Here is a 16,465-nt window from a genome sequence, read left to right as displayed (position 1 = left end):
CACACACACACACAAAGCCTTATACACACTACTGTACCATTCACAAGAAGACAAAGAAGACACGGGCATGAATGACATGAATGAGGTGATATAGCAACCGAGGTGAGAGTGATGTTTACAACGTAATGGAGGCCAAGGGGGAAGGTAGAGGATAATTTCTCCCTCAGCACCCCAGGGGACCTACATCTCCACTGCACTGGCTTAGGACTTCTGGTGGTGTGTGTGTATGTGTGTGTGTTGTGTGTGTGTGGTATGTATGTAGTGTATGTGTGGTAATGTCATATGTGTGAATGTGTGGTGTGTGTGGTGTGTGGTGTGTGTGTGTGTAGTGTATGTTTGTATGTATGTTGCCTGGGATTGAACCCACATCCTTGTACATATTAGAACAGTGCCCTATCACTGAGTTATATACCTTTAGCTTTGATATTTTGAAGTAGGATCTTGAAAAAAAAATATATTTTTTTGACACAGGGTCTTTGTGATTTGGTTCAGGCTGGTCTCCAACTCAGTACTGGCCTCAGGACACCCTCTTTCTGCGGTAGCCTTGGCAGTGCAGGGCATGTTAAAGAAGCCTGGTTTAACCCTGCACAGCTGGGGTGCCAGCTGATTAGTCTCTCTGAGCTACAGCTGGTTCATCCATAATGTAGTGTTTATAGTGATAGTGACCTATAAAGCAGTCCATGTTAAATAAGATGCACTGAAAGTGGGAAAAATTTTCTTCCTCTTGTTTGTTTGCTTTATGAGAAAAGTTAGAAAAGATTGGTGGGATTACTGATAGTTTCAATCATAGAAAAGATAAAGATCCAGAGACTTCAAATCCTATTTTAATAAGTAGACAAAAGGATTTTCTTTTTCGGATGAGGCAGCTAAATCTGTCTAGTTTAGGAGGTAAAATATGAGCAAGATAAGAGTAATTTACAATTTTCCCAAACAATAAGGTGTTAACACAGCGGTATCATTTAATTGAATTTCATTTTCTTGGTGTAAGGAGACTTAAGTCAGGCTGGGAGATGGCTCAGTGGATGAAGTGCTTGCTTGAGAGCACGAGACAGCACATTCCCTCCGCATAGGGGAGCCAGGCAGGTGTGTGGCCGTCTGCGATTCTAGCACCTGAGAGGCAGAGACGGGCATCCCCAGAGCAAGGTGAGTAGCTAGACTTAGCTGGATTTCAAGCGCTCAGACTCAGCAACAGATTCTGACTCAACAAATAAAGAGGACTGGAGAAGACAGTTGACCTCAGCTTGAAGGCACACACAGACACACATGCACAAGGAGCTTTCTAGAACAGTCTTGCGATTTCTTTCTTTTCGGTTCCTTTTGTTCAGTTTTCTGGACAACTTTTGTATCTCCACACAGGTCCTACACTGTCTCCGGCCGCCCATCCAGCAATGAGCTAAGTCTGTCATCTGATTCTCAGGGACTCAGGATACTCAAACTGTTTGTTTGTTTGTTTGTTTGTTTGTTTTCCTGCTGGGAGAGGCGACCAGGAAGTAAAGTTCGTTCTAGAAAGTTCCTCCTAGATGGCAGCAATTCAACACAGGCAAACATCTCAGTGGAGTTTGGACCTTTTGGATCTGAAGATTGCTTGCTGCTTTGCCTATCTCTATCTGTGTGGCAGGGAAGTTTACTGAGCTTTGAGGTGGGGAGTGGTGTGTGTGTGTGTGTGTGTGTGTGTGTGTGTGTGTATCTGTGTTTGCACATGCAAGTTGAGGTTCATTCTCTTCACCAATTGATCTTGGTTCATCTCTTCCAAAGATATTTCCTTTGAAATAGTTATATTCTTGAATTTTAAAAATTAAAATCTTTGAATTTAAAACCTAAAAGAATTAAAATGAAAAAATGAAAAAAAAAAAAAAAAGAATAATCAGGGCTGGGGAGATACCACATCAGTAACCTGTTTGCTTCACAAGCATGAGATGCGGAGCCTGGGTCTCCTGGAGCCACATACAGAGCCATGTATAGCGGTGCATGTCTGCCATGCCCGTGCTGGTGGGAAAGGTAGAGGGCTGTGCGGAGAGGTGGCCAGCCAGCCTAGCTGTGTTGGTGGGCATCAGGTTCAGTGACAGACTGTCTCCGAAAGGAGGGTAGAGACCTCTGGCCTCCCACTAGTGTGTGTCCACAAATACACAGCAACATTAATAACACTTATGCACATACACACATGTATGAAAAATTCACGCCAAGGGGCGTAGAGCTGAGCTCTTGGGAGGAGGTTCTGGGCGAGTGGCGTGTAAGCTGCCAGTCAGCGCCATGGTTACCTGGAGAAAAGTATGGGCCCACAATCTCGATCTGACCTTCAGGACTGCACTCTCTCCTCCTCCCAGCCGTCCCACTGCACAAGAGATTTGCAAGCACTCGATATTTGTACAGTTCTGCAAAATGCAAAGGCAGGGGCAGAGCATTAGTGTCTTGAACAGAGGGAAAGAGTCAACACTGAAATCACTCTCTTTTCTCAGAAGACATTACCTTGCCGACAAGTCTACTTCACTCCATTACATTTAGGGAAAGAACAAATCCACTGAAATAACTGACACAAAGAACAGTTAGCAACGGTGAGACACTGATTCTCCTGTTGACGGAAAAGTGGATGGTAAGTACGTTAATGCACGCTCTTCTGCTAGGGCTCCATCTCTGTGTAGCAGCTAGGGAGCACTCTTTCCTTTTCTCAGGGTTTGGGAACGTGCTTCTCAGAGATGACAGAGACACCGGAAAAACCTGGAAGGCTTTGCAGAAGAAGCCCTTGAGTCAATGTCACTTCAAAGGCACAAAGGGAGCCAAGTTTGGAGTTAACCATGCCAAAAGCAGCAAGGACCTGAGGCGCAGCAGGCAAAGATGGCTCTTAGGTGGGAGAATAAGTAAGTTTCTGTGTTAGAGATACACATTTTTAAACATGCAAACTGGAAATTATGATCCCAGCACAGGATGTTGGCATTTTGAACTTACAAATTCCTAATCAGGAGTGGGATTCAGTGCTTTGTTTTAACCAAACAAAAACTGTAGGAGGTCTTCTTTAGCTTTTGATTTTAGAGTAAACTTTGCATAATCACCCTCTCCTCAGAGTTGTCTGATTCAAGGACATGGGTGGGTATTGCAAGGTTTGTAGTTTTTGAACCAATAGGAGAAAAGGAGAATGTATTATGAGTTTGAAATCAGATAAGGTACTAATGACTGTTTTGGCAATCGTTTGCAAATAAAATGCTCCCACAATATTTAAAAGTTGAAATTTATGTTAAAATATTTAGTGAGAAATAGCAAAAGGGACAAAATTAGACCCACAACACAAATGCATACAATTTTCAAGAGAATACCATTTATAGATCTCTACTGCTTTTGCACTCAAGACTCACACATAAAGTAGACATTTATAACAGGAATTTGAATCTTGTTTTTACAAATGTTTAGTTCTTCAGAAGTCTGGATATTGGTTTTCTGATGGTCTCTACTCACTTTTACGGATGTCAGATTTTACCAATGACAACACACAGTTTTATTAATTTATTCTAAAAAGGACTGTGTACTGATTGCCTATTCTAACATTTTGAAGCCTTTGGATGGTTTTGCAAATGTACAGGTACTTGAATCATAAACTGCTGATTATTGTAGCTTTTTCTCTTGTATCTCAGGTGCTTTTTCCTTAAGTGTAAATAACCTTGGGGTTAAATTCTCCTGTACTTTTCATTTTCATGCTTGAATTTTCCTGTTAAGAAATAGATAGCTATCAGAAGTTAAGACCTAGGGTGTGTATGTGTGTGTGTGTGTGTGTTTGTTTGTGTGTGTGTGTAAGTACACACACACATCTGTGCACATGCATGGATGGCCAGAGGTCCCTTCTGGTGTTATTCCTCAAGCACTGCCCACCTTCTATGCTGAGACAATGTCTCTCACTGACCTATAACTTGCCAAGATTCTAGGCTGGCCAGTGAGCCCTGGGGATGTCTGTCTCTTCAGTACTGGGGTTAATGCTCACCACCATACTCAGTTATTTTATGTGGGTTCTGGGTGTCAAACTCAGGGTCTCAGTATTGCCAGGAAATCAGTTTTCCGGGTGAGCCATCTCCCAGACCTAAGACCTAATTGTAAAATCCTGTCATCACTTTAAGAATCCAGGCCAGTTGTGCTGTCATCACTACCATCTACCCACAGAACTATCCTCTCAGATTGAGACTCCACCTCTTGAAGGCTTTCTTACTGATACACAGCTGGGATTTGCATCTCTGTTACCTATCATCCTCTTTCCATGCTCTTGACTACTGTTAGGGTACCCACGTGATGGGCAACAGGTTCTGGAATGCTAGAACTGTGATTTGGAATAATATTGTCCTACTTTTTTGGGGTCTGAAATAGGTAGTTAGGATTATCAGGCTTTTGCATATTTTTTCTCCAGCTTAAAAATTAACTCAGTGTCAATACACAACTACAGGAACAGAACAGATGCCAATTCGGGGCTTTCCCTGTTTTCCCACTTGCTGTCCCATTTGTCTTCTTCAAAACTCACACATGTGTCTCTCTCAGCTGACCACCAAGACTGTGGCCCCCCAAAAGAACTGATCAGGGCTCAGAACTCAGAAGAAACAGAGTCTGCAAGCAGGGATGTTCACCTCAATGCCCCATCCCAAAGCCCACGTATTATAGGCAGAACAATGCTTCCTTCTTGCTAGTGCATCTTTCCCATAAAGCAAATGGCCTAACGGGATGGTGGGTTGCCCAGACCTAGCTTGTGCACCAGTTGTGTCCAAGTCTAACCTCCTTTGTTAAAACCCTTCTCCCCACTCCCTTCTCTGCTCCCTTCAGTAACTTCCACTTACCTGATTTGCTTGAAGGAGTGGGGTGCTATTTCTACCCAGTGAATTCTCCACTTTGGTTCGAGAGCAAACAATCATTACCATTCATTCATACCACCAAGTTCTAATTTATGGACTGCAAACTATAGCTTTCAAAATTTCAATTGTGTAAACTGAGGTTTGTGGTGATTAGTCTTCACTGTCTGACTAAATCTGCGGTCCCCGAAGAGGTTGGTGAGGTGCGCCTGTGGACATGCCTGTGAGGAGAAGTTCACTGGCAAAAGGAGGGTGGTACCATCCTGTGGTCCGAGATAAATAAAAGGGGCAAAGGAGAAAGCCCACTGAGTACTGGTATTCTCTATTCTCTGAGTCCTGGTCAGCGAGGGCATGGACAGCTCATCTTTTCCATACACCCTGCCACCCTGGTGTGATGCCCAGGCACATGCAACCAACAGAGCACGTGATGAACCAAGTCACTAAAACTGTGAACAAAAATAAATCCTCTACTAAGTTGCTACGGTAACTTAGAAAAGTAACACTTGTCATTACTTCTCTTTCAATTGTGGAAATGCTAAACTCAGAGACTCAAATCCTTGGATGTTGCTTCGATCCCTTTAACCTTGAATTATTTCACTTTTATGACTGGCTGGAACAATGGGGTTTACTGAAGTGCTGCTAGAATAGACATCAAAATTTAAATTCAGTGAGTGTGGTGGCTAATGAAATTGGTCAGTACCCAGAATATCTTTTAATCTGTGCTGTGGAAATTTTTATAATTGGGTTGAGAGATAAGAGGACTGAGGGCAGAAGAGGAGAGGAGGAACAGAGGCTGGGGAGTGGCATTCTAAGGGCCTTTGAGATATGACTCCAAAAGCTATCAGCAGTGGCTCAGTGAATTCATACCTGAGTCATTTGTTCACACAGTCACTGAGCATACGAGCCTGGATGAACTGCACCTAGAGGAGGCAAGGAAGGGGAAACCACACAGTTCTCATCTGTGGGTTTTAGACAGGTAGGGAAGCAGGCCTGAGAGTCAGCACACTGTTGTTCCCAAGAGAGTCTGCATTTCTGGGAGAGGGCCAACAGCGTGGGTTTAGGATGTCCTGGATCCCCACCCGGCCAGGACAGTGACTACGGCCCTTGTGGAAACAGCTGTAGAACTCTCTTTGTCTCAGGGTTGTATCTCTGCTGTCCTTCCCTCGCTTTTCACTTGTTCCTTTTGATGAAGGTGTCTCTCCTCTCTGTTTGTGTCTTTGGATTGGCAGTTCTTAGCTCAAGGATGTAGCTCCAGTTGAAATCATGGGTAATGAATATCGAGTTGGGCTTCTTCAGGGCAGCTGTGGATAAGGGGCCTCTGCTCTCAGCTTGTCCCTACCCAAAGTCCTTGGGTATGCTAGAAAAGGGGATAGGATTTCGCGTCGTCTCTGACTTCTGCAGAATTTGAGAATGTACTGGTAGCTGACTGCTCCTTATGGACCTAGTCTGTGAAATGCTGATAAACTGAAGGGTGCTTCGAGCCTTTGCTACGTGGTCAGGCAGGACAGAGACTGAACATATGTGGGGATAAGATCAGAATCAGCCTTGTGATAGGTAAGGGCCTTGCACAAAAATGCTGACTCGTGCTGACAGTTCTGCCAAGTCCTGACTAAGATCAAGTTAGTCCCAGCAAAGCCCCTTGGTACCAAGACCCCCATGTTTCAGCCCAGGAAACCTGAACACACTATTCATTTTTCTGTAAGGAGATTTTATTTTTATGTTGACTAATATATAGAAATGGAATACAACAGAGTTTCTAATAAATATGACGCTGATTTTTTTCTTTTCATCTTTTTGCTACTTGTGTGTGTTTTTTTTAAGTTGGTGCATATTTATTGTACTTGCTGGTGGATTTCACCCTGGCTTTTCATGCATGAGGATATCACACTTCGGTCTCATCTGCCTACTTGACTACCCTCTCTTACTCTCCTCTATCCCCCTGTCTTAGTTCATCATGCTTTTTTTCAGTAGTCTCTCTGCTACTTTAATTTCAGGTCCTCATGTAGGCTAGGCTGGCCTTGCGCTTACTATGTAGCCAAAGGCAGCCTTGAATTCCTGACCTCCATGCCTCTACCTCCCAAGTGGGCATGTATCTCCCATGTTCCTGGGTGTTTTCTGGCTTGCTAAGGTGATGATGGGATTTCTGGTGATCTTTTTTTTTTATATATTCTATATTTTATATGAAAAAAAACCCAGGAAATTCTTGCTTTCTGTATAGGTTATTTTTCTTAATGTGATGTCCTTTAGTTCCATTGATTTTTTTTTCCTGCAAATGACTTGATTTTGTTCTTCTTCAGGGTGTTACAGTGCTCCTTTGCCCATGTCTATCAAATTTTCTTTATCAGTTCATGTGCTGACAAGCCCCTAGGCTGATTCTGTCACTTGGTTCTTGTAAGCGGTGCGTAAATAAATATAAAGGTGCATACAAACTGCAGGCTGACTTGGTTTCCCTGGTCAAAAGGTTCTTGCCGTTTTTGAAGAAGCCAAGCCCTGTGAGAGTCAGGGATAGGTATAAACTATAAGAACACCCTGGGTAGATGGGGCTCCCAGCACTCATTCCAACCACCCAGCTCAGTTGGCCTCTGGGTGGGCCAACCACTGAACCTTTATGACGGTAAACTGATTTCTACAAATTAATCTAAAAAATAATGAAAGTCAGTATGATGTCATAGTTGAATATTATTCCTGCCTATCCTCCTGTTTTGTTCTTTTACATTCTTGGAATAGATTTACGGTCACACTTTGTTTTTATCTCTATTTCTCTGTGTGGCCTCCGTGGTGGACTTAGGGGAATGTAAAGCTGATATTACAAACTCTCCTTAAACCATTTACAAAAGAGTCGCGTTCGTGTGTCACCATGCATGCTGCCCCAACTTTCAGGTGCATCTGAGCACTGGAGGAGACGGAAAGGCAGGCTGAAGTTAAAAGCACCTGTACTCAGACGTCTTCCACAGTCCTGTGCCTGTGAGAACTCACCAGTATTTTTGCAGGGCTCTGTCTGTGGAGCTGGACCGCTGGCACATCCCTTTTCCTGACCAGATGAGGAATCGTAGCATTTCTTAAGAAGGCGCTGAGCTCTGGGGTGTCTTCTGGGGAGGCAGCAGGCTGCAGAGAGAAAGCAGGATTCATCACACATAGCTGCATTCACAGATTTACCTCTCCCTTCACCTCAAATCCTGGCCGACCCCTGGGCAGTTGGATTGGATTCACATGAGAAGGCACACAAAGGTGGGGCTTGGCCATTGGCACATTCAACACCAAAAGGACTCAAGCTGCCAGGAACAAGCCTGTCCACTCTTCAGTTACAAGAACCCATAAAGCGTGGGAGAACACATTCTTGGGAGGTTTATCTTGTGAGAATAAGGTTTTAAGGAAAACCAATTTCCCCATAAGGGTAGAAACAAAAATAACTGACCTTTCAGACATGAGTTCCTCTCAGTGCTTCCCCTCATGAGGAAGTGAACCTGGCTAAATGGAGGCAACTTTTATGAGGTAAGATAAAAGCTGAGGCATCTGGAGAGGGAGGGGAACAGCCGGAGGTGGTCTTTCAGCTATTGTCGTTATGATTTTGACCCTGCTCCTGTGCTCATGTGAAGTTCTCCTGCAAGGAGAGCTGTGCCCTGTGGGTAGTGGCTCTCATAATGCTTACATTGCTGTAGGACAGCTTCCTTTCCACCCTTAGTTAGTTTGTATTCTAGAACTGGTGATTTTTACCTCCATGACTCTGCTGATCACTTCTGACTGTAAACGTGTCTTGGGATTCCAATAGACCAAACACTCTATCCTAGTGACATTATTTGCTTGTAGGTATGCACAAGCTGCAGATCACGGGACACAAGCAGCATGGGAAACTATGAATGAAGTCCGCCACAAAGTAGTGAATGTGCTTAAATCATTACAAGATTATTTTTCTTTTATAACTTGTAAAGTTCCCAAGTATAAACACTGTAGATTAAAGTGTTATGTAACTTTTCTAGTTCCATCCATTTGGCTGCAAAATTAATGATTTCCTTGTTTTTAACAGCTGACTAGTATTCCACTGTGTAGATGTACCACTTTCTGTTTCCATTTCTCCATTGAGGGACATCTAGGTTGTTTCCAGATTATGGTTATTACAAATAAAGCTGCTATGAATATGGTTGAGCAAATGTCCTTATTGAATGGTAGAGCATCTTTTGGGTATATGCCTAGGAGTGGTATAGGTGGATCTTGAGGTAGTGCTATTCCCAATTTTTTGAGAAAGCACCAGATTGATTTCCAAAGTGGTTGTAGAAAAGGTCATACTGAGTGAGGTAACCAAGAAACAGAAAGACAGGCATGGTATACACTCACTTATAGGTGGATATTAGCCATATAATATAGGGTAGCCATACTAAAATCTACAGACCTAAGGAAGCTAAACACTAAAGAGGACCCAAGGGAGGATGCTTAAATCTCATTCAGAATGACAAACAGGATAGATGACAGAATTGGTAGAAGAGAAGAAACAGGATGGGAGCCTACTATAGAAGGTCCTCTGAAAGGCTCCACTCAACAGGGGTTTGAAATTGAAATAGATGCTGAAACTCACAAAGAAACTTTGGGCAGAGTACAGGTAGTCTTATGGATCAACTGAGGACCATCCATGGAGAGGACCTAGACCCCTGCTCAGATGTAGCCAGTTGGCAGCTCAGTATCCTTATGGATTTCTGAATAAGGGGAGCAGGGGCTGCCTCTGTCATGAACTCAGTTACCTGCTCTTTGATCACTTGCCCTTGGTGATGTGGCCTTAGCAGCCACAAAGGAAGAGGATCCAGGCAGTCCTGATGAAACTTGATAAGCTATGGGCAGATGGCAAAGGAGGAAAACTCCACCTTTTAATGGACTAGGGTAAGGGGATGGGGAAAGAGGGAAGGAGAGGAGGTGGGACTAGGAGGACTTGAGGGAAGGTGCTTCAATCAGGATATATAATGAATAAATTGTGAAAAAAATTTAAAACACCCCAAAAACCAAACAAACAAACAAACAAACAAAAGTCCAAAAGCTCAGCCAGATGTGGTGGTGCACACCTTTAGTCCCAGAACTCGGGAGGCAGAGTGGATGGATATCTGAGTTGAGGCCAGCCTGGTCTACAACGCAAGTTCCAGGACAGCCGTGGTTACACAGAGCAACCCTGTCTCGTAGCAAATAAATAATTAGTTCAAAATTTTAAAAATGGCAAAATGCCATTGTCACAATGGCAAAAGCTTGGAAACACTTATGACCAACTGAATATAGAAATCTGCCCATTCTTCCACCTTGAATATTAAGCCAACTTTTACTTGGTTTGTCTCTATGTAATGGGGGAAACATTAGTAGGCTCATATTGGAATCAAAAAGTAGTTCTGATTTGAAGATGTGGAATATGCCAGAAAAGCAGTCTCAGTGTATCTAAGGGATTAGAATAGTGATTCTCAATCTTCTTAATGCTGCACTCCTTTAATACAGTTCCTCAGGTTGTGCTGATCTTCAACCATAAAATTATTTCATTGCCATTTCATATCTGTAATTTTGCTATTGTTATGAATGGCGATGTCAATATCTGATACGAAGGACATCTGATATGTGACCCCTGTCAGGGTTTGTGACCCACAGGTTTAGAACCACTGGTCTAGAAGACTACCAGACAGATAAAAGAACAGAATACAAACTCGTCAGGATGACAAGGGTTGTAACATGCTGGATTTTGCTTCTGTTGGCTTCCCCAGGTTTATCTTACCAGCAGTCCTTTGATATCTGCTCTACAGCATAGTATCTTGCTTACACTCCTGAGCTGCTCTACCTTGAAGCTCTGGGCCTCTGTTTCATGTTGCACATGCTTTCTGTGGCCTGTAAGTAACTATCTGGCCCATCCACAATTGCCACTAGCTGGTCTCCATGAGAAAAGATGAAGTGAGAAGCATAGAGTCCTATGAAACACCAGAAACAGGAAGAGAAAGGAGATCTAACCAGGAAAACTCAGATGGGAAGGCCTTGCAGGAGAGGAAAGAAAATTTGCAAAAACAAGGGACTCTAGGTCACATAGATCCTGAAGAGGAGGAAAACTTGGATAAAGGATATAAGTATTGACTGGATATGTCAGATCGGAATTTGTGGATATTCTTTCCTGGGTGAGAGATTCTGCAGGTGAAAATCAAATCATAATCACTCAAGAGTGATTGGACAAGTGAGTAACTGTTTAGAAGGTATGAAATGAAGTTCCTTGGCCATTCCCATGTTAAAGAAGTCTCTTTTCCATGCCATAATCTCAATAGATAGATTCAGGCACCCAAGCATTGTGAAGTCCTGTCAAAAAATAAAAATAAAGCTGCCAGCCAAGGAACCAAGCAAACAAAAACCAGTTCTTGATAGGTAAGAGTTAAGATGAATCTTAAGTTGGAAGGCAAGAAGTCCATCCTTGAAAATACAGGTCAAATTATTTGGCTTACTTTTATTGTGATTATTGAGGAAACTTTCCAAGTTTCTAAGATCCAAAGAATAGATGGTAAAGGAGAAGAGGTTAAAGACACAGGAAAAGGAAACAGGGGCATTTGATGTTAGAACCATTAAGCCTGGAGCTCTGGGAAGAACTGGCTTTTTCTCTAAAAGTACTACAGAGAGAAGTTGAGGGTGTGAGAGAATATTGAAAGGTCCATGTTGTGGGCTGGATTTTGTGATGTATAAACCGAACAATTGAAGACATACTTCAGGGCACTACCGACGATAATGCGAAGGAAGTGATAAGAAGTACAAAGAGGGTAGTGAAGGACTGGAGAGGCCAGCGTGGGGATTGACGAGGACAGTGCTTCCTTGGGACAAGAATGGCACCATAAATGCTTCAGCCACTGGAATATAATGTGACCACCGCCTAAAGGGTGAAGAAGCTGGACTATGAAACTGTCTGGCTAGGATTTTTAGGGCAGGGATTTGGAGACTGCAGAAGAGAGGTCATGACAACTTCTAAAAGAATGTCCAGGTGAATCATCTTGCATTCTCAGCATGACTGGAAGAAATTTTGGCCAATGGTAGCCTTAAGGGTGGGCTGGGTTGGACTAACCGCTTCAGAGAAAGCATGCAAAGAAAGAAAAGGTTCACCGGAGATAACCGAGAACATTACAAAAATGGGAGAATGGATGAAGAACAGGATGTTGAGTATTGCAAGGTAAGGTATCTAGAGAACTTGCTCAAGACTAGTGGCCAATGCCCTGGATAGTCAGGAGCATAGATGGAATGATGTGAGAACTCAGACGTGTTGGCTCCAGGGGTATTGGAATCTCCCAGGACAATGACAGAGCCTGCTCTGCAAGGAGGATGAGCCAGGGGGTTGTTCACAGATGCTCAAAAATAAAGGATCTGATAGAAAAGTGTTTACAGCTCAAGATTAAAAAAAACAAAAAACAAAAAACGAGCTCAACAGACAATTAAGAATCATGTAAATCCCTAATTCCTCATATGTTTTCTATTACAGTGTCTGTATGTGTCTGCTGTCCCGGCTTTCAGATTTATTATGTGCAACTTCTCTTTCTTTTCTCTTTCTTTGTTTGAGACAGGGTCTCATGATGTAACTCAGGCTAACCTTAAACTTGTGATCTCCTACCCCTGCCTCTGGAAGTTACCTAAAGTACAGAGTGGAAGTACTGAAAAAATCGGGGTCATAATTAATTGTGTGTGTGTGTGTGTGTGTGTGTGTGTGTGTGTGTGTGTGTGTACACATGAGCATGCATGTACAGGTCCACATGTGTATGAAGTGTGGATACACACACATGGATGCCAGTGTACACTTTTGGTTATTGTTTCTCAGGTGGCATCAACTGGTGGGGTCTTCTGTTTTTGTTTGTTTGTTTGTTTGTTTGTTTGTTTTGAGACCTAGTCTCTCATTGGCTTGGAGATTTCCCTGCAGGCAGGCAGGCAGGCCAGCAAGCCCCAGGGATCTGCTTGTCTCTGCCTCCTCGGTGCTGGGTGCTGGAGGTTACAATCCTACTCCACCACATCTGGGCGTTTTCTTTGCAAAGGATTTTGGGATTAAGCACGCGGCCCCGTGTTTGCATGGCAGGCCTTTTATCCAGTGTGCCATCTCCCTAGTCCCTAGTTGTGATTCTTTATTCCCTAATTTTAACCTATGATTTTTATCATATTAATAAAACAATGGCCCCAAACCAAGAACTCCTTGTGTGGTTTCAATAGATGTGGCTTATGTGGAAATAAAAAACATATGTACTGGAATACATTATAATTTGGCAATATTAATACGTGGTCTCTGGATGAAGCTTAGGTCTTCCTGTGAGCTAGAAAACAAAGCCCCTGTGAGACAGAGGTTGACAGAATTTGCTCTGTTCATTTCACACCACTGTTTGCAGATAGAAAAATGCCACGATTGAGCACCATAGTCAAACGATCTTCAAACAGCTTACAAAGCCAGTTTTCTCAACTAGCATTCCAGGAATTATTTAGTAAAACAAAACACAATAAGAGGGGAGAAGTTATCTAAGAAATGCAAACAACAATTAAAATTCATTTTCTAGATACAGAGTGGAGTCTCTTTCCCTCTTGGCCATGGTCCCGTAGATCATGCTTGTTTGTGGCAAGAGATGGGTAGAGGTGAGGGAAGCTCGGTCCTAAACATCCAGGTGAGGGAGACATACAGTGGAGAGCAAGCTGGTTCAGCGCTACGAGTAGCTCTAAGCAAACACCAAAGTGACTGCTTAAACAAATGCAAGCCACTTTCTGCACCACGAAGACAACTGTTAGTAAACATGTTTCTTTCTCCAGCTGCTCCTCAGAATTTGACCCCAACAAGACTTTTTCATTTTCATAATATTCTCCCAAAGTCCTCACTCTGTTGTAGGTTTAAATTTATGGATTAAAGAAACACTATGTAGCCAGAATGTGAGGTGCAGTTGAAAAGAATGGAATTTGAAGAAAGAGGTTAGATGAAATGGGACGGACGGCCCCGAGAATCCAGACTTAAGCACTGTGTTCCATCTTCGTCTTGTCTGTAATGTGTTTTGGACTTCAGGTATTCCTAGCATACATGGAAGAACAGACTAAACTTTTGGACTATAATTAAATCTAATTGGAGGCAAGACTAGAGGGCCCGTGTACTCTGCAATTAGGACATACATGTTAAGGGTTTGTGGCTAGAGGGAAAACCCTACTTTTTTTTTCTTCCTGAAAGAGTTATGCACAGTCTAACTAGAAGAATCGATGCACTCCGTTGATAGTGTTGAAGTTTCCTTAGCTTTTGATGTGGTTTTCATCATATAATTTCTATGAGATGTACAAGTTCACGATATGTATACATGTATATGTATGTATGTGTGCTTGTGGGTGCACACGCTCACCTGTATGTGAGTGTGAGTGGAAGTCAATGAACCACCTCGGGCGTCAGTCTTCAGGCATCTTCACATTTTGACTGAGAGAGGTCACTCACCGGCCTGCGTGTTTGCCAGTAGGCGAGGCTAGCCAGCCGAAAGCTCCCAAACTCCGACGGTCTCTTCCTCTCACCTCAGCAGCAAGTATGAGCCACCACACCCAGGTCTTACCTGAGTCTGTACTCAGGTCTGTGCCATTGCTGTTATTATTAGAGTTGTTCATCAACCTTTTCAATATGTCCTTCTGTGTCTAGGAATGGTGGCATATGCCTATAATACCAGCATTTTAGAGAGGGCAGAAGGAGGATTTTGTGGTTGAGGTCAGCCTAGACTACATAATGAAAATCTGTGTCAATGCACATGTGTGCACGGTTGTGTGTACACGCATGAACGCATGCACGCATCTACCCACATGAGTATGCACCCACAAACTCACGTGCATAGGTCTTCATGCTCATGCACAGGAATCTTAAGATCTTCAATGAGCAAAACAAGAAGAATGTTTAGTGAGTAAACTCTAGAGAAGCGGAGGAGCACCTCCCTCATCAGTGGCCTAGCGGAGGGGCATAGGGAAAGAAAAGGGACGGAAGGTGGGATTGGGAGGAGACAATAGAGGGGCCACAGCCTGGATAGAAATTGAATAAATTGTAATAAATGATAATAATAAAATATACATTAACATAAAAAACAAATGAATTGGATCCACAGGCTCTGTTAAGAGTCGGAGGGAGCATTTACAGGGGAGTGCTATCATTATAGTAGGATGCAGGAAATGAGCTCAGTGTAAGCACAGAAGGCAACCACAGCATCCTACCTGCACAAGAAAACCAGAGCCGGGCGGCTGTCTCGCTCAGACCTTCTGAAGCCATGAATGGCTGGGATTCTCAAAGAAGGAGGCAAAGTTTACAGCCTACACCATGATAGGGGTAAGTCCTGGGCACCACTGAGAGCTTCAGCCATGAAATAAACTGTGACTGCCAATACTCAAGCTCCTTAAAATGATTCCAAAAGGTATGGGAAAAAATTGGTAGGCAATGGCAAAGGAAAGAAAGTTCTTTCTCTGTCTTTGCTTTAAAAGTGTATGTTAGGCGGGAGCTAGGGGCTGAGTGAGCCAGAGCTGTTGTTTAGAAACTAACATCCCCCAGTTTTGAATTGATGGAAAACAGTGTACAGAGGCAGTTAACGGAAAAGAAAGTACTTACTCTTAAGGATAAGACAAACTATGCAAATTTGCCAAGCCACTGTCTGCCGGCCACTTGAGTCTAGAAAACTATTTGCAAGGCTATAATCCTTGACAGATGAGCTGGTTCTGGGTTTCTGCCATCTCTGTTTGTATGATCTGGTTGTAATTTGGACTTCCTGTGGGATCAGCCTTGCTGAAGCAAGAAGAGACTCAGCGGACCTTCTTCCATACTTCCAAGGCTGCTGCTGAAGACGCAGGCTTTTCATGCTGACAGGTCTAGTCGCTGTAAGACTCCTGATACCTGAGGATTCTCAGCTTTGTGAAATTCTTTCTGGAAGGCATTCTGGGGTGCTAGTGCAGGTCAGCTCTGAGCATCTTTGCCTTTCTTCCCCGGCAGCCTCACATTCTTCAGCCTTGTGCCTGATCCTGATCAGCTCACACTTTGACTGCTTATTGCAAAATCTTGCCCATCAAAAACTTTAAAATCTTTTATTCTTCATGAAACTTGTGGTTCCCTGGTTGGGTTTACTTTTTCAGCCTCATCTTATCTAAAGATCACAGCATGTTTGAAAGTTTATCCAAACCCCAGGATAAAGTCCACCAAAATAACAAAATTGGTAGTTTGAAAAAAGAATTATTTTACCATCTTTAGTATAGTTGAGAAACACTTTACTCAACTCTAAAATCTTTTTCCAAGAAGGATCTGGAACGAATTAGATTAATGCATTGGTCTGAATGCTGCAGACAGTTGAATGGTTTCAAAATGTTTTAGATGGTGGAAGGGGGAGAAACAGCCAATTGAAATCTTTCTGACCTAGACTATGAAGTGTGTAGGCAGAACCTTCATGGATGTCTCCTCTTTCCTTCCCCTGGGATGAGAGAAGATGGGTAACCAAACCCCAGAATGTGGAAAGCATCTCTGCACAACAGAACCCCAACCTTTGCATTGCAGGTATAGTGAGGGAGTTATCTCCTCGCTCTGTGTTGACCTAGGCTGGGCACTGGCTTCCTTGAGTGAGAACTATAGGGGCTGCAAAGCTCTTTCTTCTCTTTACATTTCTACTTCTCCCCACACTCTGAGGTGTGACAGACCAAAG

The 16,465-nt window shown here is 43.1% G+C and overlaps 1 protein-coding gene across 1 annotated transcript in view; it reads right to left on the bottom strand.

Annotated features, from left to right (window-relative positions):
* The window catches only part of Itga8 (integrin subunit alpha 8), a 165,092-nt gene that overhangs the window by 4,181 nt on the left and 144,446 nt on the right, over positions 1 to 16,465 (bottom strand). Inside the window, exons 26-27 of the mRNA XM_055593745.1 lie at positions 7,794 to 7,922; positions 2,259 to 2,372 (exon numbers count right to left, since the gene is read on the bottom strand). Coding sequence (XP_055449720.1) covers positions 2,259 to 2,372; positions 7,794 to 7,922 — 243 coding nt within the window. The remainder of the gene's footprint in view (positions 1 to 2,258; positions 2,373 to 7,793; positions 7,923 to 16,465) is intronic.

The sequence above is a fragment of the Psammomys obesus genome, unplaced genomic scaffold, assembly GCF_907164565.1.
Source record: "Psammomys obesus unplaced genomic scaffold, mPsaObe1.curated_primary_1811, whole genome shotgun sequence".
NCBI classification, from domain to species: domain Eukaryota; kingdom Metazoa; phylum Chordata; class Mammalia; order Rodentia; family Muridae; genus Psammomys; species Psammomys obesus.
The sequence above is the reverse complement of the archived record's forward strand: the minus strand, read 5'-3'. Positions and strand labels throughout refer to the sequence as shown.